The following is a 22517-nucleotide window of genomic DNA, read 5'->3' on the forward strand; positions in this document are numbered from 1 at the left end:
GCTGATCACCAGGTCAAGAATTCGAGGCTACCAAAAATACAAGAAAATTAGCTGTTTGTAACGGCACATGCCTGAAATCCCAGCTACTCAGGAGGCGGAAGCGGGAGAATCACTGAACCCGACAGGCAGAGGTTGCAGTGAACTGAGATCAGGCCACTGCACTCCAGCCTGGGCAGCAGCGCAAGACTCTGTCTCAGGAAAAAGAAGAAAAAAAGATGTAAGAGGCCAGGTGCAGTGGCTCATGCCTGCTGTAATCCCAGCACTCTGGGAGGCCAAGGCGAGAGGATCGCTTGAGTCCAGGAATTCAAAACCAGCCTAGGCAACTTGACAAAACCCTGCCTCTCCAAAAAATATAAAAATTACCTGGGCATGGTGGTGCATGCCTGTGGTCCCAGCTACACATGAAGGGACTGAGGCGGGAGGATCGTTTGAGCCCAGGAGGTCCAGGCTGCCATGAGCCAAGATCATGCCACCACAGCACTCCAACCTGGGTGACAGAGTGCGATCGTGTCTCAATAAATAAATAGAAACATTTAAAAAAGAGATGGACTCTGGGACTAGACTCACCTAAGTTTAAATTCCACTACAGCCTCTTAGCTGTGGTACATTAGGCAACTTTCGTAACCTCTTTGAGCCTATTTCCATAGATGTAAAATGAAGACAAGAATATCTACTTCATAAAGGTTTTACACAACTGTATAAGATAATGCTTGTAAAAGCCTTGAGCATGGCGTTTGGCTCCCAGGAGACGTGGTAAATGCCGGTAGCTGGAGTTTTTCTTTTTTTGAGACAGAGTCTTGCTCTGTGCCCAGGCTGGAGTGCAGTGGCACGATCTCAGCTCACTGTAAACTCCGCCTCCTGGGTTCAAGCAATTCTCCTGCTTCAGCCTCCCGAGTAGCTGGGATTACAGGTGCCCGCAACCACGCCCAGCTAATTTTTGTATTTTTAGTAGAAACAAAGTTTTACCATGTTGGTCAGGCTGGTTTCAAACTCCTGACCTCAGATGATCCACCTGTGTTTTTATTATCAGTGTGCTGTAAGTCCTAGGGCCACAGGAAGCAACACTGAGACAGCTGGGAATGCTAGCCTCTTCTGTCATGCTCGGTGCAGCTGGGACCCCTGGCTCTGCTCCTGCCCTTTTTGACCCATTGTGCTGCCCTGGCTGCCAGCGCATGAGGAGAGTGAGAAGTGGGGATGGGTTACTGACCTACTGACTGAACAATAGGGCAGGGGCGGGGCGCATCTGGGGGAAGGGCAGTTCTGCGGCATGTACAGGTGGTTGCGTTGCTGTGTGTGCGTGTGTGTGCACGTGCACACATGTGGGGCAGATATTTGTGAGACCTTGTGGAGTAGGTTTGTTTGCAGTGAATGGGTGGAGGGCCTTCCAGGTTGGGGTGTGTGTCTGTCAGTGCGGTTGTGCCTCCTGTGTGTCTGTGGTTGTTTTTCCTTGGTTTAGGATCTGCATCGCCTGAGGCAATCTCATCTGTTGGTGCCCGTTTGTGTATGTGTATAGGGAGGGTCATGGGTTGTATCTGTGGATGATGAGGGTCTGTTGTGTGTCATGAAGGGGTTCTGGGGGTGATAAGGATGTGTTTTGTGTGGTCCGTGGGGGTGTGTGTGAATGGCTGTGAGGGGTGGGAGGCTTGTGCTGTGTCTGTGGGCAACAAAGGGGCTGTGTGTCTGTGAGGGGTGCTGACAGGAGGGCAATTAGGCATCACCTAGCTCTGTAGACCCTTCCAGAATATGAGCAGCCTCGGGGATTCTGCAGGGCAGCTAGATGAAGCAGCCGAACCTGAGTCCTTCCCTCAGGCCACCAGCCTCTTACCTGAGAAACGGCGGGACGGTAGCCCAGGCACTGGCAAACAGGCTGAGGCAGACGGGACACCTGAGAGCATGTTTCCTTGCAGCTTCTCGGGGAGCTTCTGGACGGCTTCTCGGGAAGCGCAGGAAGCAGGAAATGTGTGGAGAGGAGGCAGAGGACGGGTCCAGACGCAGGTGTGTGACTCACTCTGCTCTAGCCTCCAATGGGCAGCAGCAGGATGAAGGGTTAGGAAAGGCCTGCCCCCGGGCTCTGCTGGGTGGGCAGGGCAGCTGAGGCCAGGAAGGCAGCTCCTGGGGTGGGGCCCCAACACCAAGGTCACCGGGAATACCCACAGCCAGCCAGGCACACCAGCTCATCCCACAATACTGGGCTGGGCCCCCACCCCCAGATGCTGCACCCCTCTGGGAAGAAGGGCTGGGCCTGGGCTGGTGGAGGAGAGAGGAACTGGGTCCTTCGACTGAGGAGGACATGAGCCCTAACCTAGAGAAGGACCCAGCCCTGTCCTCAGGAGCTCCCAGCCTGGGCCTTGTCCTAAGAAACCTAGGCTTCAGTGGGCACAGCCCCGAATCCGGTGAGCCCCAAACTGATGAAAAAGACCCAAAGCTGCCTCTAGAGGCACCCCTGTCTTAGGGGACATACAGCCAGTTTGTCTACAGGAGGCCAGTCCAATGGGTGTGATAAAGCTGCGCCTACAGGTGCCCTCAACCGAAGAGGAGACAGCCCTGCCTTCAGAAATGCGCAGCCTCTGGGAAAGAGAAGATTCTGCCTTCTGAAGCCATATCCACAAAGACATCCCTGTCCCCATAGCCCCCAGACTGAAGGAGAAGACAAACCCTTGCTCTGAGGAGCCCCTTGTCTGACCAAGGCAAAGGACCAGAGTTCTAGGACTGCACCTGGGGTTCCAACTTTGCAGGCTCTGCACTGAAAGTTACGCTATTTCTATTCATACCTCTGCCCACCCCTCACCCTGCAACCAAAATATTGGGCTTAGCAGGGAGCAGAGGTGTCAGGCCACAGAGGAAAGCACACTGGGCCACGGCATAGGTGGACATTCTCAAATACCAGCTCTAAGAATCGGACAGATCAGGGTGTAACTGCCATCTCTGGTCCTCAGCTTGAGCCCTGCAGTGAATGTTCTCAGACCCTGCTTCCTGAGTCTGTAGCAGCAAGACATACACCCTACCTCCCACTTAGCATGATGACTGCACATACCAGGAGTTCCGTAAATGAAAATCACTTTATTTACCCAAGCTCCTGTCCCAGTGTCCTGGGGTTGGGAGTCAGCTCCTTTCCCCACATCAGACTGAGTTATAGAACTTGTTGAAAATAAAAGTAGAGCCGAGCACGGTGGCTCACAACTGTAATTCCAGCACTTTGGGAGACTGAGGTGGGTGATCACCTGGGGTCAGGAGTTTGAAACCAGCCTGACCAACATGGTGAAACCCTGTCTCTACTAAAAATACAAAAATTAGCCAGGTATGATGGTGTGCACCTGCAGTCCCAGCTATTTTGGAGACTGAGGTAGGAGGATCGCTCAGGCCTGGGAGACTGAGGCTGCAGTGAGCCATGATTGCATAGCTGCACTCCAGCCTGGATGACAGAGCAAGACCCCATCTCAAAAAAAATAAATAAATAAGCAAGATTCTGAATCAGCAGTGCTGGTAATGGGGCCAGGAAGTGAAAAAAAAAATTTTTTTTTTTTTTTTGAGATGGAGTTTCACTCTTATTGCCCAGCTGGAGTGCTATGACTCGATCTCAGCTCACTGCAACCTCTGCCTCCCAGGTTCAAGCGATTCTGCTTCCTCAGACTCCATAGTAGCCGGGATTACAGGTGTGCACCACCATGCCTGGCTAATTTTTTTTTTTTTTTTTTTTTTTAGTAGAGATGGGGGTTTCTCCATGTTGGTCAGGCTGGTCTCGAACTCCTGACCTCAGGTGATCCACCTGCCTTGGCCTTTCAAAGTGCTGGGATTACAGGTGTGAACCACTGCTCCTGGCCAAGAAGTGAAATTTTAACAAGCACCCAGGTGATTCCAAGGTAGCAGTTCATGGAGCAATACAGGCTTGGAGGGACTCCAGAGGAAGCTGGGGAGAGGAGAGTTTACTCCTTCAGGGGCTCTTTTTCTTTTCTTTCTTTTTTTTCTTTTCTTTTTTTTTTTTTTTTTGTGTGTGTGTGAGAAGGTGTTTTGCCCTGCAGGTCCAGACTGGAGTGCAATGGTGCGATCTCAGCTCACGGCAACCTCTTCTTCCCAGGTTCAAGTGAGTCTCCTGCCTCAGCCTCCCAAATAGCTAGGGTTACAGGCATGTGCTATCACACCTAGCTAATTTTCTATTTTCAGTAGAGATGGGGTTTCTCCAGTTGGTCAGGCTGGTCTCGAACTCCCAACCTCAGGTGATCCACCTTCAAGGGCTCTAACTATGCTTGCCTATCTCCCACCACGGGAATGGCAGCCCTGCTGAGTGAGCCACAGATGTGTGGTTAGGGTAATGGCATCACTGACAGAACACTAAGCTCTGCCCACCCCCAACCTCTTTGAGGACTGGCTGTCCCTGCCCGATGGCCCCAGCCCTGGCTGGGTTAAATTGGGAGCTTGTTAAAGATCCAGCCGTCTGGCCGGGCGCGGTGGCTCATGCCTGTAGTCCCAGCACTTTGGAAGGCCAAGGTGGGTGGATCATGAGGTCAGGAGTTTGAGACCAGCCTGGTCAAGATGGTGAAATCCCGTCTCTACTAAAAATATTTAAAAAATTAGCCAGGCATGGTGGCGAGGGGCAGGTGACCCAGATGTGTTAAGATGAGGTTAGGGAGCGGGGAAGGAAATGGAGAGGGGCAAATCCTGTTTCCTTGAGGTTCCACCCTCAGAGCAGGCCCAGACCCATTCACAACCTCCCACACACTTCCTCCTACCTCCACTGGGCCCCAGGGAAGTGGGAGGGGCCAGAAGGTGAAGCTGGCTGCGGCTGCTCCAGTAAGCAGCTGAGAAGCCACAGCCATAGGGGTGGGGGGAATTCAGATGACTGGAATGCCAAAGGCAGCAGCAATTCTCCTGCCTTAGCTTCCTGAGTAGCTGGGACACAGACACGCACCAACACGCCCGGCTAATTTTTATATTTTTAGTAGAGATGGGAGTTTCACTATGTTGGCCAGGGTGGTCTCGAACTCCTGACCTCTAGTGATCCTCCTGCCTCAGTCTCCCAAAATGCTGGGATTACAGGTGTGAGCCACCGCACCGGGCCTACATTTCATTTTAAAGGTGCAGTTCCCACTTTACATACTAGGATACTAACGCTGAGTTGATGTTTCCAGCTGTACCTGGCTGCCTCCTTCCACCCCATCTCTGCCCACAAAGGCCCTCTTGCCAGCAGTTGGCCCTGAAGCTGGGGAGCCTATGTGCTCCATTAGTCACAGAAAACAAAAAAAGTGGGTCATCCAGCCTTTCATTCTCTCTGGGTCCTGGCGCTCCTCCAGCAAGCCTTCCCTGTCCAGACAGCTCCCCTTAACCTATTCAGGGATGAAGGGGCATGAGAGGATGGCACTGTCATAGCCACAGCCCCGCCCTGGAGGCCAGTCTTGGCTGTGCTGCCTCAAGTCAATGCACAGCACACACCCCTCCCCAGCCAGGTCATCACAGAGATTGCTCCAAGCAGGGTTATAAGAATGTGCCGGGACCACCGCTGATCTTCCGAGTGGGTCTATCACTAAAATGCACCAGAAAGGAAGTGGGAAGACTTTGGTCCATCTAGGTAAATAGGATGTCCTGACTGAAGCCCAAATTCTTCATATGCCATTATGATCTCCCTGGTCTCATCTCACCTCACGTCTGTGCTCCAGGCACAACAAACATTATTCAGTCCCATGAATGGGCTAGGCTCTTCCCTCTAGGCCTTTGCACATGCTGTTTCCTCTGACTGAAACACCTTTCCTCAAGTCCTTCCCATTCTGTGCCAGACACTGTTGTTTCCAGTAGGCATTCTTTCATCCTTGCCAACAAAACTTTATTTTATTGGAAACAGGTGCCCAATCCCAAGGAGTAAGTTTTGGTGTATTGCCCATTCATTCTCCTTGGTGGCTCTCCCAGCCAAACTTACCAACATGGGTCCATGTGACCCATTTTCTTTTTTTTTTTTTTTTCTTTTTTGAAACAAGAGTCTTACTCTGTCACCAGGCACCAGGCTGGAGTGCAGTGGCACAATCTCGGCTCACTGCAACCTCCGCCTCCCGGGTTCAAGCAATTCTTCTGCCTTAGCCTCTCGAGTAGCTGGGACTACAGGCGCACGCCACCACGCTCAGCTAATATTTGTATTTTTAGTAGACACGGGGTTTCACCATGTTGGCCAGGATGGTCTTGACCTCTTGACCTTGTGATCCACTCGCCTCAGCCTCCCAAAGTGCTGGGATTACAGGCTTGAGCCACTGCGCCCGGTGATGTGACCCATTTTCTAACCAGTGACATCTTCCGGGAAAAATTTTGCTTCCTGGACAACTTATTTCTATTTGGTAGTTGTTAAAAGATGTGGTGCTAGAACCTTCTTACAACTATGAAATGCCAAGCCCTCCAGAGAGGATGGAGAAGCATAGTAAGAGCTTGCGTCCTTGGAGGTATTACTGAATGAATGACACCACCACAAACAATACCTGAAACCACCTGTATCCTCTTATGGAAGTAAAATATTCCTCTAATTCTTTTTGCTAGTTATCCCTTGCAGCTAAAACATTCCTAACTGATGTATCAGCCCTGGGTTCCAGTTTTTTTGTTTTGTCTTGAGACAGAGTTTCACTCTTGTTGCCCAGGCTAAAGTGCAATGGCACGATATTGGCTCGCTACAACCTCCACCTCCTGGGTTAAAGCAATTCTTCTGACTCAGCCTCCTAAGTAGCTGGGATTACAGGCATGTGCCACCACACCTGACTAATTTTGTAATTTTAGTAAGAGATAGGGTTTCTCCATGTTGGTCAGGCTGGTCTCTAACTCCCAGCTTCAGGTGATCTGCCTGCCTCAGCCTCCCAAAGTGCTGGGATTACAGGTGTGAGCCACCGTGCCCAGCCGAGTTCCAACTTTTAAAGGGGCCACTTTCTCCAGGAAATATTCCCTGGCTGCTAAAACCGAGATCAAGGGCCCCCTCCTTGGAGCAGTGGACACAGTCTCATTGCCTGTGTGCCCCAGCTGTGAGACAGGCAACAGGGGTCCTGAGGTGTTCACCATTTCTAAACCAGTATATTTGTTCAATGAATAAACACATCTGATATGATTTGAATTTGTGTCCCCGCCCAAATCTCATGCCCAACTGTAATCCCCCAATTGGAGGAGGGACCTGGTAAGAGGTGATTGGATCACAGGGGCGGCACCCTTTGCTGTTCTTGTGATAGTGAGTTCTCCCTATCACTGTCTCATGGTAGTGGGATCTGGCCGTTTCAGTATAGCACCTCCCCCTGCACGCTCTTCCTCCTGCTCTGGCCATGTAAGACGTGCCTCCTTCCTCTTCATCTTCTGCCTCAATTAAGTTTCCTGAGGCCTCCCCAGCCATGCTTCCTGTACAGCCTGTGAAACCACGAGTCAATTAAACCTCTTTTCTTTATAAATTACCCAGTCTCAGGTAGTTGTTCATAGCACAGTGAGAACTAATACCCATAGCTAATTGCTGGCACAGCCTCCTTGAGGGCAAAGGTAAGTTTGCAGATGGCTGAACTAAACCACCACCACTTAAGCTCTAAGGAAGGGGTGTGTGTACCCACATCCTGGAGTGAGATGGGGGTCACTTTGCTTTGCCTGGCTAGAAAAGATCATTGCCCCTACTCAGGACAGTCTGCATTACCTCACGGAATGTATCACTTCAGCAGGGCAACTAAACATTTCCTCCCTCTGCCTCGGTCCAGTTTTAGCCAGAGACACACCCACCCATCCACCCACCCACTCACCCCTGTGCTCTACTTCATGTATGGTTTGGATGTGCTCAGCTGTACTTGGAAGGACAGTAAGACACCCAAGCCTCTGTCCTCTCCCATAAAAAAATCAAAGTTGCACTTCTCATGATATTAAAAGACATTGTGCCTTTCGTAGTCATGGTGCCTGTTTACTCGTCTACAAGACATTGCAAAAAGTAAAGTCTAGTTTTGAGTTACCTAGTTTCTTGTATCTTCACATTTCAAGTGTCACCTTTCCACGTCTCACTTTAGGCCCCACCGGAGGGCTGATTCTGTGGCTGGAAGCAAGCCGGCCTTTGAGCTGGACGCTTCATGTTACTTCATTTAATCCTCAAAACAATCATTATCTTCATTTTACACAGAAATAATAGTTTTGTAGATGAAGACACTACGGTTTGCTCAGGTCTGTCCAATCGCAAAGCATTTCGGGGTTGAGCCAAGCCAGACAAGGGACCCAAAAGGGATAGTACAAGGAGGAATACATCAATAGTTTGGGTATAAAAATTTATTATACATAAAGAACATTACCACTAACAAATGCAGACAAGCTATGACACCATGGTACTGGATGGAGGACAGCTAGCTCTTTGGAAAGTGAAAGGTTTGGGTGGCGTGGGCCTTATGCCACGCTGATTGGTCAGTAGACGGGAGGGCACATGCCAAACGCCACAGGGCACCAGGGCAGCAGGTGCCTGCTCTGAGTGTCCACAAGTGTTCCCTGTCTCATCTGGGGCTTCAAAGGGAGCACACCCAAAAGCTAGCAACTGAAGCGAAGGGGCTTCCTAAGATACCCCAGGCCTGTCTCTGCAGTCACAGCAACACCATTTTAAGCAATATGTTTAATTGGATGATTTCCACAAACTATCCACGAAGTTTCTAACCATCACAATTCAGTGAAGTACAAAACATTAAGTTACAGGCTGTGAGAAGAGAAGGCAGCACCAGTGGTGGCACCTTCCAATCCTGGTGGTTCTAGGGGCAGGGAGAGGGGAAGGTCTTCTTTTTAAACCAAGCCCCTCATTTCAATGTACAAAAGAATTACTCTGATCGATATTAAATTGTATTGAAAACAAAATGGACTAAAAAGCAAATACTACTCTATGTTGGGGCGGAAGTGGGAGGAAAGAATGAGTCCTTCAAAGCAGGAAGGGAGACAGCAGGGGGAAGGTTCTGTGCCTGTGACCCTGGGCGGTCACTCACGCTGCTCCATTTTTACTTTTGGTGGTCTCAGGAAGGTCCGATTTTTCTTCTCTTTCTTCCCCTTTGTATTGGCTTGGAAATTTCGCCAGCTGTCTACACGACCATCTCGACTTTCCTAAGCACAAAGAAGTTTGAGGTGAGGAGACCAGTTAATAAGTGGAAAGGCCTAAACCTGCCCTGCCATCCACCCACCCTCCTGTAGCCCAGCCCAGTTCAGTCCTCTGAAATAATCCAAGGGTAGAACAGAGCTTTCTTCCCACTCCCATGGGCCCAAGAAAGTGTCATAGCGCCCCTAGAAAGCAGGATGAGCTGCAAGTTGAAAGAGGAGGACGAAATGAGTAATAATCATCACAATACCGAGGCCCCATTTGTTGGGGACCTCAAGGCTAGACGTTTAGCATATGGTATTTCTAATCTTCACCAAAAGCTGACTATGGTGTGTACTGCCACCAGCGCTTCACAAATGATAACACTGAGGCTCAAAAAGGTTATATTATCTTCTCAAAGCCACACAGCTAGCTAGCAGTATAGCTACTCTTTCCATTACAGCTTTCTGCTGCCCCCCAAAACTTGGATGGCTGCTCCGAAGCCAGTATAATGCCGAGCCAGTTGTGCAGAGCTGGTCACTAGGACCTCTACCTCATTATCATTTTTTCTCTTTTCATACATGAAGTGGAACAGAAACAAAGTCATCAACTCTGATTAACCAGCCCCTAAGCATGAGTCCTAAACCCTATAGAAGATAAGACTGAATGTTGCCACAATCCAGAAACTGGCCACACACCTGAAGGATATAACCACGGTGTCAAAGAAGAGTCAAGTTCAAAAGTTTTAACTCTCTCTACAGGCAGGACACTGGGGCCACAAGAACTTCAGCATCTACTAAGAGATCTCTAAGCAGGGCACTACTCTATGTTTACCCCTAAATTAACAGTGCAACCCATTGTTCCGGAGCCCACTGGGCAGCTGTGCCTACTACAATCTTAAAAAACCATTCAGGGTGAAAATGTTAGTGTGCTGTAAAAAGAAATTAAATAATAATTTTTTTAAAAAATTTAAAAAGCCATTCAGGCCTCCTCACTGCCTTTGCCAAGGCTACGGAGCTCGCAGGAGGCTGAGCCGGGACCAGCCTCATTCTTCACAGCTCCCCCTCTTCCCCATATATCCCACTTCCCTCTGACTGCCCCACTCAGTCCTGGGAGTGCCACAGGAACCAAGCCGCCTTAATCTGGAATTAGAATCCCTGGCCACCATGGAAATTTACCTCAAAGTTTTTCTGCCACTCTCTTTCTCGTTTGGCTTTTTCTTGAGCTTCGATCTCTTCCTCCCTTTGTCGTTTCCTGGGAGGAAAACCAGATCATAGCATTCATGTGATACTTACAGACTGAATTAACCATACAAGACGGCATCTCCCCACAGAAGCAAGCATATATAGTAAATCAGCACCCTAGAAGTCTACAAAGACAGCTGTCTGCAAAGGACTCAAAGTACATTCATGAATGTCTCAGTCTAAAACACGCAGATGAGACTGTGGGCACGGCTCTGGGGAAAGACATAAATATCCCTATTACACAGATAAAGTAACCAAAGCCAAGCCAACAGCAATCTGAGGTTTTGGGCTCTGTCAGTGACAAAGCTATGTCGAGAACACAGGCCACCTTATTTCAGCAGAATGACCATTACAAACCCAAAGTTCTTAAGTTCTCTGGACAAAACCCTATTCCAAAACAAGGACATTTCACATAACCTCAAATAGCAAATTTTAGTTACTGCTACACACCAAGCAACAATATAAAATACACACAGAAACAAAACTCGGCCAGGTATGGTGGCTCGCTCCTGTAATCCCAACACTTTGGGAAGCTGGGGTTGGCAGATCACCTGAGATCAGGAGTTGGAGACCAGCCTGATCAACATGGTGAAACCCCATCTCTACTAAAAATGCAAAAATAATGCCCTTAATAACTGCTTATTTTACTCCAGGATGTCAGAAAGAACACAAGCCTCTTGATTATAAATAAACTCCCTAAGGACAGAGCTATTCAATAATTCCCAACAGTCAAAGAAGAAACTTCTTACCCTGGTATTCAAATGCTTGACTGTTTTTAGGTAACTATTTTTACAGTCTCTTAAATGATATACTACATCATTTGTTCATTAGGAAAATCACCAAAGACCAATGTTAGTTAATCTAGGTATTTAAACATGGTTTAAATGAAGACACTGCTATGTACCTTTCATGCATCTCTTTGGCTTCTCTCTCTTTCCTTTTAATTTCCAGCTCGGCAAAGAGTTTCATTGTCTGTTTATATACAGCTTGTTTGAACTACAAGAAAATCAAGAACAAAAGAAAATCAGAGTAAATATTTTTATCAGCAACTTGAACCATGTACCTTTCACTTGAAGCCCAAGATAAAGCAGATTAAAACCTGGCACGGGCTGGGCACAGTGGCTCACACTAGTAATTCCAATACTTTGGGACGCCAAGGCAGGAGAATCACTTAAGGTCAGGAGCTCAAGACCAGCCCAGGCAACATAGCGAAACTCTATCTTTACAAAAAATATTTCTTAAAAACTAGCATGCAGGCCGGGCATGGTGGCTCACACCTGTAATCCTAGCACTTTGGGAGGCTGAGGCAGCAGATCACCTGAGGTCAGGAGTTCAAGACCAGCCTGGCCAACATGGTGAAATCTTGTCTCTACTAAAAATAGAAAAATTAGCCAGGCGTGGGGGCACATGCCTGTAAATCCCAGCTATTCAGGAGGCTGATGCAGGAGAATCACTTGAACCCAGGAGGCGGAAGTTGCAATGAGCCAAGATTATGCCATTGCACTCCAGCCTGGGCAACAAGAGCGAAACTCTATCTCAAAAACAAATAAACAAATACTAGCAGGGCATGGTAGTGCACACCTGTAGTTCCACCTTTTCAAACGACTGAGGCAGGAGGATCACTTGAGCCCAGGAGTTTGAGACCACCCTAAGCAACATAGTGAGAGCCCAACTCTACAAAAAATAATAAAAATAAAACATTAACCAGGTGTGGTGGCACACACTTGTAGTCCCAGCTATTCAGGAGGCTGAGGTGGGAGGACTGCTTGAGCCCAGGAGGTCAAGGCTGCAGTGAGCCAATACTATGCCACTGCACTCCGGCCTGGACTCTAGAGCAAGATTCCACCTTTTTTTTTTTTTTAAAAAAAAAGTATACTGACAGTCTTACAAAGATAGGAACACAAGCTATTATTATTTGTTATTATTATTTTTGAAACAGGGTCTCAATCTGTTGCCCAGCCTAGAGTGCAGTGGTGTGATCATAGCTCACTGCAGCCTTAAATGCTTAGGCTGCAAAGATCCTCCCACTTCAGCCCCCAAAGCACTCGAATTATAGATCTGAGCCACCAGAGGTTATTATTAGAATGTATAATATCCACTAAGGTGGGAGGATCACTTGAGCCCAGGAGGTCAAGGCTGCAGTGAGTTAAGATCATGCCACTGGCCAGGCGCAGTGGCTCACGCCTGTAATCCCAACACTTTGGGAGGCTGAGGAGAGCAGATCACGAGGTCAGCAGATCGAGACCACCCTGGCTAACATGGTGAAACCCCGTCTCTACCAAAAATAGAAAAAACTACCAAGGTGTGATGGCACACGCCTATAGTCCCAGCTACTAGGGAGGCTGAGGCAGGAGAATCACTTGAACCTGGGAGGCGGAGGCTGCAGTGAGCCAAGCTCACGCCACTGCACTCCAGCCTGGATGACAGAGTGAGATAACATCTCAAAAAAAAAAAAAAAAAATCACACCACTATACTCCAGCCGGGGTGACAGAGGGAGACCCTATCTGTAAAAAGAAGTACAAAAAATAAGTGAAGGTAAGTGACCCAGCCCCCTGTTACACCAAGTAACAAATCACAATCCCCTCCCTACCAGTTTTTAATTCTTTATTTTCAAGAGTTCTCTTTTTTTTTTTTTTTTTTTTTTTTGAGACGGAGTTTCACTCATGTTACCCAGGCTGGAGTGCAATGGCGCGATCTCGGCTCACCGCAACCTCCGCCTCCTGGGGTCAGGCAATTCTCCTGCCTCAGCCTCCTGAGTAGCTGGGATTACAGGCACGCACCACCATGCCCAGCTAATTTTTTGTATTTTTAGTAGAGACGGGGTTTCACCATGTTGACCAGGATGGTCTCGATCTCTTGACCTTGTGATCCACCCGCCTCGGCCTCCCAAAGTGCTGGGATTACAGGCTTGAGCCACCGCGCCCGGCTTCAAGAGTTCTTAAGAATAGAGCTTATGTTCTTACTGTACCTTTAATTTTTTTTCTCCAGATATAAAGTATTTTAAATATACATGGAAGTACAAAACTAATCCACCATGCAGATTTAATAGGGCCTATATTCTAAAATCAGACACAAAGAGTGATATATGGAGAGAAAGGAAAATTTAAAAGTCCCTAAATTTCTGTGACTTCCCTTTTATCCTGTTACCTGCTAGACACTGCTCACTAAAAGCAATGCTTCAAACCCCACTCCCTAATAAAAACAAACATCAAAGGGATAAAGGAGTCTGTAATGAATAGTTCAGTATCTTTAAAAGCTCCAAACACTGGATAGACAGACACTGGTGATTTCATATTTTTTATATTTCTCTGCTTTTTCCATATTTTCTATCATTAGCATGCATTCTTTTATATTCAGGAAAAAAAAAAAAACTGAAAAAAGTTAGGCCAGGTGCGGTGGCCCACGCCTGTAATCCCAGCACTTTGGGAGGCTGAGGTGAGAGGATCACTTGAGGTCAGGAGTTTGAGACCAACCTGGCCAACATGGTGACATCCTATCTATACTAAAAATATAGAAATTAGCCAGGCATGATGGCGGGCACCTGTAATCCCAACTACTCAGGAGCCTGAGGCAGGAGAATCACTTGAACCTGGGAGGGGGAGGTTTCAGTGAGCTGACTTCGTATCACTACTCTCCAGTCTGGGTAACAGAGTAAGACTCTGTCTCAAACAAACACATACATAAATAAATGTATATTTATATGTTTTAAGTTCAAATAAAATGTTAAAAATATGTGAAATGAATAGCACATATTTATCATTCTTTTGGCTTCTGTCTCTATAACCCACCCATTTGTAGACTTAAACACACAAGATACAATGGCTTCTCCCATATTTAACTCACCAGCTCAGGATCATCCTCCTCTACAATCGTAGGTTTTCCTTCCTTCTTTAATTGTTTTTTTCGCTCTTTCACCTAAAAAGAATTTTTTTTCATCAAAAGATGAGCACCTGTGCTTTGAATATATCCACTGGGCTGTACACATACAATATATGTAACTTTCTGTAGGCACAGGTATAGAACAAGTTTCCATTAAAAAAAATAATCAGCCCCTCCCCTCCCTTCTCAAAAGAACAATGGAATCAAGAAAAATTAGGAACCACAAGTCCTTTTTCTAACCTCATCTAAAATCCAATCTACCAGGAAGAATGAAAGGGGACCAATGGGAGGTTGTCCCCAACTCATCAGATCCAAAAAGTCTTTGATGAAATAAAACTGACTATTCATTTATCTTTCTTGGCTTGTGGTTATGTGTTTACAGCAAAGAAAATATATTTGTCAAGTTTTAGAAGAAGCTACAGAATTTGTGGCAAGTACTGTTTTTCTGGCATTTCTATAACTGCATTCTCGATCATTTTCACTGTGGAACCCTCTTAAAACACACATTATATTAACTGATACTTTTACCACTTTGGCCACTACTGAGATTAAAAAAAAATTAAATATACCCATTCATACAAGGATGACACTACTCCATGTACTGACCAGTCTATTATACCAGCAAAGGCCAAGTGCCCTCTAAGTTCAGAAAGGCCCTATTGCCACCCTGTGGTCAGGAAGCCTAATGACTTTCTTGCAGGCAAAAGACATAGGAAGGGTAACTACCATAATGATTTCAAGAGAAACTGTCAGGCACTTTTCCTATTTCTACCACGATAAGGCCTATAAGCGCCATTTCCAACACATGACTGGCAGGACATAGTTACGGGCCCTTTGTTTCCTTTTTTTTTTTTTGAGACGGAGTTTCGCTCTTGTTACCCAGGCTGGAGTGCAATGGCGCGATCTCGGCTCACCGCAACCTCCGCCTCCTGGGTTCAGGCAATTCTCCTGCCTCAGCCTCCTGAGTAGCTGGGATTACAGGCATGCGCCACCATGCCCAGCTAATTTTTTGTATTTTTAGTAGAGATGGGGTTTCACCGTGTTGACCAGGATGGTCTCGATCTCTTGACCTCGTGATCCACCCGCCTCGGCCTCCCAAAGTGCTGGGATTACAGGCGTGAGCCACCGCGCCCGGCCCTGTTTCCTCTTCTTATCCATTTTCCTCACCGAAACTGGATTCATTATTATGGTTATTAAGTTCTGTTTCAGATTCCAAAGCTCTTCAAGTGAAATGTCACATCCACATTCAATCACAATTGAAACAGCTCTTATAAATGGCCACAAGATTCTTGCCCCAGCAAGTAAAAAGTTAAAAGACCTTTCTTACCTCAGGAAAGCCATACTGTCATTTCCCACCACATGGGAGATTTATGTGTCCCCTCAAGAGCAAACAAAAGTAACACCAGCTATAACTTAATTTCCTTCAATTGAGTTCTTCCCAACTCTTATTATGATGGACATAAACCTCCTCCTATTTTAAAAAAATTTACACCTATCCTCCTGCTAGCCTTTGTCAAGCCTTGTTCCAAACCCTTCACAGGGACAAGAATAAAAATCAAGGGTCAAGGGTCACAGGCTGCTCCACATTTCCAATGTAAGAATGGGGTAAGTGGCAATATGCAATGAAGGGGAAAGAACAACCCTTTCTCCCCAACACAGCACTGGTGGGGAAAGAGGTAGGAGCAGTGTCCTAGCTACTCCTCACCTGAGTTCTTCTTTTCGGGGTGAATTACAGCTTCAGGCACACACTATTCATGACCACCACCACAAAATGGTGGAGAGCATGTTAAGTAGCCACAAGTTGTGCCAGTAGGCATTACTATGTTAACATGTACCCTCCTACAAGGTGCCCAAGGCTTGCTGATACTTCCTGTAAACACAGCAGCACTATAAATACTTACAGTGTGTTCCACGTATTCTTTTCCTGCCTGAATTACATCCAGGGCCCTCTTCTTTTGCTCCTGATCCAGTAGCAACTTGTAAGCTTTGTCCACAGCTAATGCAAAACATTGAAATTAACTGTTTCTGCAAACACCCTCTGAAAGTCTGAACTATACTCAGGTAGTGTAAATGGACTTGTGCTGTCTAAAGCATTCCCTACTTTAATTATTTACTGTCGTTAAACTAATTTTAAAAAAACATTCAACTATAGCAATGACTTTCTTTGAGAGCCTGGGAAAAAATTAAATATATACTCAAGGCTTTAATACACCACATCTGGATTTAATTCAGTGATAAAATTCTTTATGTTCAAAGAAAAAAAAAAATGATCCTATGCAATAACAGTCTTTGTTGGCATATAAAAGTTTTAACAAAGCAAAGTTAAGGTCTACTTCTAAAACAGCAACATTCTGCTTTGAAATGGCAACTGTTCTAATGTAAACCACAGCTTCTTGGTGACCAGAAGACAAAACTATAACAGTCTTTGCTTGATCTAGGACAAGGAACAGTTAGGCCCTGCCATTCACAATCTAAACTCAGAAGCAGGTAAATTTACAAATACCTTCAAAAGCCTTTTGTGCTCTGTCAGCATCATCTTGATTTTTGTCAGGATGCACCAATATGGATAACTACAATAAGGGAAAAGTTGGAGTTGTCAATAAGAGAAACATTGACTAATTTCCAGCCTGCCATGTCTTGTTACAACCAAAAGCTCTAAGGTCCTACAGCAAAAAGAGACTCTTAGCAAGATACATTTTTTAAAAATTAACAAAGCTCTTTAAATGCCCAGAAATACTAATCTTTAACAAACTTCAAGCACCAAAAGGTAAATGTACAACTAGGAAAAAACTAGGTTTTAATCACAATGTTGAGAACAAACGTGCCAGGCACAGAGGATCGCGCCTGTCATCCCACCACTTTGGGAGGCTGAGGTGAGAGAATTACTTAAGCCCAGGACTTCAAGACCAGCCTGAGAAACATAACAAGACCCTGTCTCTACAAAAAAAATTTTTTTTAATTAGCCAGACGTGGTGGTACTGGCCTGTAGTCCCAGCTACTTAGGAGGCTAAGGTGGGAGAATCACTTGAGCCTGGGAGGCTGAGATTGTGCCGTTGCACTCCATCCTGGGCAACAGAGTGAGACCATGTCTCCAGAAAAAAAAAAAGAGAAAGAGAACAAATGGAAGCCTAGCACTACAAAGACGTTGTAATAATTTGGGGGAGGAGGGAAACTTAAAAGTATCAAGTTCCTACCATGTTCCTTATGCAGGCTGAGCACCCAAAATCCAAAATGCTCCAAAATCTGAAACTTTTTGAGTGCTGACATGACACTCAAAGGAAACACGCATTGGAACATGTTGAATTTTCAGATTAGGGATGCTCGATTATTATGCATTCCATAAATATTCCAAAATCTGAAAAAATCTGAAACACTTCTAGTCTCAAACATTTCAGATTAGGGATACTCAACCTGTACTGAGCACTAAGGTGGCTAAAGCAGGTTTGAGACATCACCACTCTCCTAAAATAACTTCTAACCTAAAGCAGTGTTTCTCACTCTGGCTGTGCTCCAACCCTGTGAAGCTTCTAAAAAACACAGCAGTCTAATTTCCACCCTCAGACCTTCTGAGTCAGTCTCTGGCATCTGCACTTTGTAAACCTCTACTAGACTGGGTTTCAGATAATCGTAGGGAATTAGTGCTCGTTCATTTTGTTAGGTGGGAGGTGGTTATGCAAGAAAATGTCCTTTTTTTTTATTTTGGAAGGATACATGCTGAAGTAGTCAGAGGCAAAGGATCATGGTCTACTGCAATTTACTTTACAATGATTCAGCCAAAAACATATAGTTAAATACACAGTTAATGTCAACCAGGTGCGGTGGCTCACGCTTGTAATCCCAGTACTTTGAAAGGCCAAGGCTGGCAGATCACTTGAGGTCAGGAGTTTGAGACCAGCAGCCTGACCAACATAGTAAAACCCTGTCTCTACTAAAAATACAAAAATTAGCCGGGCATGGTGGCACACATCTGTAATCCCAGCTACTCGGGAAGCTAAGGTAGGAGAATCACTTCAACATGCAGGGTGAAGACTGCAGTGAGCCAAGATCGCAACACTGCACTGCAGCCTGGACAGAGCCAGAGCCAGACTACGTCTCAAAATGAACTGTTCAATAGATATGGTGGATATATGAATATTCATTATTCTATTCATTTTTTTTTTTCTTGAGATGGAGTCTCACCCTGTCGCCCAGACTGGAGTGCAATGGCAAAATCTCAGTTCACTACCACCTCCACCTCCCAGGTTCAAGCGTTTCTACTGTCTCAGCCTCCTGAGTAGCTGAGATTACAGGCATGCGCCACCACACTCAGCTAATTTTTGTATTTTAGTAGAGACAGGGTTTACCATATTGGCCAGGCTGGTCTCAAACTCCTGACCTCATGATCTGCCTACCTTGGCCTCCCAAAGTGCTAGGATTACAGGCATGAGCCACCATACCCAGCCTCATTCTTTTTTCTTTTTTTTTGTGAGACAGTCTTGCTCTATCATCTGGGCTGGAGCGTAGTGGTGCTATCCCAGCTCAATGCAGCCTCAGTCTCCTGGGCTCAAGTGATCCCTACCTCAGCCTCCCCAGCAACTGGGACTACAGGCACGTACCATCACGCCTGGCTAATTTTTGGTTTTTGTTGTTGTTGTTTCTAGTTTTTTATAGAGACAGGGTTTCACCATGTTGCCCAGGCTGGTCTCGAACTCCTGAGCTGAAGCGATCTGCCAACCTCAACATCCCAAAGTACTAGGATTACAGGCATGAGCCACTGTGCTACTCCATTCTTTTTTTCTTTTTTTTTGAGACAGAGTTTTGCTCCTTGTTCCCCAGGCTGCAATATAGTGGTGTGCTCTTGTCTCACTGCATCTCTGCCTCCCAGGTTCAAGCGATTCTTCTGTTTCAGCCTCCAGAGTAGCTGGCAGTACAAGCGCCCACCACCACGCCTAATTTTTATATTTTGAGTAGAGATGAGTCTCACCATGTTGGCCAGGCTGGTCTCGAATTACTGACCTCTGATGATCCCCCTGCTTCGGCCTCCCAAAGTGCTGGGATTACAAGCATAAGCCACCACGCCCGGCCCCATTCTTTTTCTATATAAAATTTTTATAATAAACCAGCTACAAAAAAGAACTTTCATAGGTAATTCAGAAACCCACAGTTAAAAAACATGACATACTGTCATTGACAGATAGAAATCAACTAGTTGGAGGCTGGGTGTAGTGGCTCACGCCTGTAATCCTTGCACTTTAGGAGGCCAAGGCAGGCAGATCACCTGAGGTCCGGAGTTTGAGACCAGCCTGACCAACATGGAGAAACCCCACCTCTACTAAAAATACAAAATTAGACAGTTGTGGTGGTGCATGCCTGTAATCCCAGCTACTCAGGAAGCTGAGGCAGAATTGCTTGAACCTGGGAGGCAGTGGTTGCAGTGAGCCAAGATTGCGCCCCTGCACTCCGGCCTGGGCAATGGAACAAGACTGTCCAAAAAAAAAAAAAAAGATTTAAACTACTGTAGTTATATAGCTCCAACACGCATACTCTTTCAATCCATATTAATGATTTAGTAAGAACTCTTAACTTATTAAATTCTTTATGTAGCTACATAAAAAGTTGTTTTGACTATGAACTTGAATGCTTATTAATTTGGGAATGACTGGTAATGCATTATTAGAAAATTTGAAATTTTAGAAAAAGGATAACAGCTAAATGTAAGTATAGAGTAGAGCTTAGGAAGATAAAGATATTAAGTTATATAAGGCAAAATGATTACATAGACTAAGATAAAAAACATCTTGGCTTAACTGCAGATCAGAAAATGACTATGAGCTAGCACTATGGGTGGGGAAAATTACTGTACTGAAGAAACAAGCACACCACTGGATATTAACAAGTATCTCATGCAGAGGCTAAAAATTACATTCAGCACTGGTAAGACACTATTAAAATATGAAGTACATAAGAACATAAAGACGCTAAGGAAAGTTTTTTTTAAAAGACATGGAATATATAGAAAATCCACAATGCAAAGAGAAATTACAGGGACCATGATTATTCAACTCATAGACAAAAAGGCAGCCAGGCACAGTGGCTCATGCCTGTAATCCCAGCACTTTGGGAGGCTGAGGCGGGCAGATCACGAGGTCAGGAGTTCGAGACCAGTCTGACCAACATAATGAAACCCCGTCTCAACTAAAAATACAAAAAATTAACTGGGTGTTGTGGTGTGCACCTGTAATCCCAGTTACTTGGAAGGCTGACGCAGGAGAATCGCATGAACCTGGGAGGCAGAGGTTGCAGTGAGCTGAGATTGCACCATTGCACTCCAGCCTGGGCGACAGTGTAAGACTCCATCTCACAAAAAAAAAAAAAAAAAACTTTGTAGTTCCGCCGGGCTCATGCCAGTAATCCCAGCACTTTGGGTGGCCAAGGTAGGTGAATCATGAGGTCAGGAGTTCAAGACCAGCCTGGCCAACATGGTGAAACCCTATCTCTCCCAGAAATACAAAAATTAGCCAGGCATGGTGGCATTCGCCTGCAATCCCAGCTACTTGGGAGGCTGAGGAGAATCACTTAAGAGAATCGCTTAAACCCAAGAGGTGGAGGTTGCAGTGACCCAAGACATCACCACTGCACTCCAGCGTGGGTGACACAGCCAAGACTTGGTCTCAAAAAATAAAAATAAATAAAAGATAAAATTACAAATGAGGCGGGGCATGGTGGTTCACACCTGTAATCCCAACACTTTAGGAGGCCAAGGCAGGCAGATCACCTGAGGTCAAGAGTTCAAGACCAGCCTGGCCAACATGGTGAAACCCCATCTCTACCAAAAATACAAAAATCAGCCGGGTGTGGTGGCACGTGCCTGTAATCCCAGCTACTCGGGAGGCTGAGGCAGGAGAATTGGCTTGAACCCAGGAGGCGGAGGTTGCAGTGAGCTGAGATCGAGACATTACACTCAAGCCTGGGTGACAAAGCGAGACTCTGTCTCAAAGAAAAAAAAAAATTACAGATCAATGGGGGTCTTAAAGGTAAAAATGTGCTATGAATCATTTGATGTGTTCCCTCCTAGAAGACAGGGTGTTTGGTAGTTACAACTTCATGCAAGCTCTATTATTTTACTTTATACTTATCCTTCTTAATTAAGGAGCTGCAGATACTCTATTTAAATGTAAAATTCATTCTATTCATAGGTAAGCTATGGTCGTTAAATTATTTAAAATTTTATATATTACTATGGGCTTTTTTACACAACAGTTATACAGCCTTAAAAGAAAATAGGTTAAATCGTGGCCCAAACATATTAAGTCATAATAGCAAATACTGAAAGAATCAGTGCTTCATACATTTTCAAAAAAATCAAACAGGGAAATAATACTGTACCTGCCGAAACCTCTTTTTTATTTCTTCATCTGTAACTTCAGGATCGATCTGAAGAACCTGGAAGTATCAAAATCAAAACCATAAAAAAGGTGAAAATAAATTAGATGTATATTTAAGAAGTGCTCAGTAATTATATATATTATAATCAGCATCTAGAATAGTACCTCATGGTCTAGAACACAGGCTGGCACACAGTTCTAGAAATCGTTCAAGAAATATGAATAATCAAATCAATTGTAACAATTATATTGTTTTATGGTTCTCAATTAATATAATGCTTATTTTCTCTTCATCAGAAAAATAATTTATTTTATACCCAGAGACATTTTTACATGAGAAAATTTTGCATTTTTCCTTCATTCATTAAAAAGTTTAACTCCCCCCTCCCTTTATCTTTGCAAATGTCAAGAAAGCATAGTAACAAAAAAGAAAAAATTAGGCCAGATACCTGTTCATCTCAATCCAGAAATTGACACTTTATAATTTACATGGCCCAGGGGTTCTTAATCAGAGTGAATATTAGAATCACCTGTGGAGGCCGGGAGCAGTGGCTCACACCTGTAATCCCAGAACTTTGGGAGGCTGAGGTGGGCAGATCATGAGGTCAAGAGATCGAGACCATCCTGGCCAACGTGGTGAAACCCTGTCTCTACTACAAATACAAAAATTAGCTGGGCATGGTGGTGTGTGCCTGTGGTCCCAGCTACTCGGGAGGCTGAGGCAGGGGAATTGCTTGAATCCAGGAGGCGGAGGTTGCAGTGGGCCAAGATTGCGCCACTGCACTCCAGCCTGAGACTTGGTGACAGAGTAAGACTCTGTCTCAAAAAAAAAAAAAAAAAAAGAATCACCTGTGGAAACCTGCCAGCAATGGCTTGCCACTTTAGGAAAATCTGATTCCAATCCAGTAGAGTGGGGGTAGTGCCAATGGCTGGAAAAACCCCATTTTTTAAGCAACACTTCTTTAAACAAATTTTTTTTTTTTTTTTTTTTTTTGGGGGGT

At 45.5% G+C, this 22517-nt stretch overlaps 1 protein-coding gene across 1 annotated transcript in view; it reads right to left on the reverse strand.

Moving 5' to 3' along the window:
* Positions 1-8229: 8229 nt before the first annotated feature.
* The window catches only part of DNAJC8 (DnaJ heat shock protein family (Hsp40) member C8), a 36242-nt gene continuing 21954 nt past the window's right edge, over positions 8230-22517 (reverse strand). Inside the window, exons 3-9 of the mRNA XM_032246579.1 lie at positions 21518-21574; positions 16656-16722; positions 16054-16148; positions 14117-14188; positions 11177-11268; positions 10207-10282; positions 8230-9057 (exon numbers count right to left, since the gene is read on the reverse strand). Coding sequence (XP_032102470.1) covers positions 8935-9057; positions 10207-10282; positions 11177-11268; positions 14117-14188; positions 16054-16148; positions 16656-16722; positions 21518-21574 — 582 coding nt within the window. The 3' untranslated portion in view covers positions 8230-8934. The remainder of the gene's footprint in view (positions 9058-10206; positions 10283-11176; positions 11269-14116; positions 14189-16053; positions 16149-16655; positions 16723-21517; positions 21575-22517) is intronic.

This window comes from Sapajus apella, unplaced genomic scaffold, assembly GCF_009761245.1.
Source record: "Sapajus apella isolate SASKATOON/1434 unplaced genomic scaffold, GSC_monkey_1.0 scaffold62, whole genome shotgun sequence".
Classification (NCBI taxonomy): Eukaryota; Metazoa; Chordata; class Mammalia; order Primates; family Cebidae; genus Sapajus; species Sapajus apella.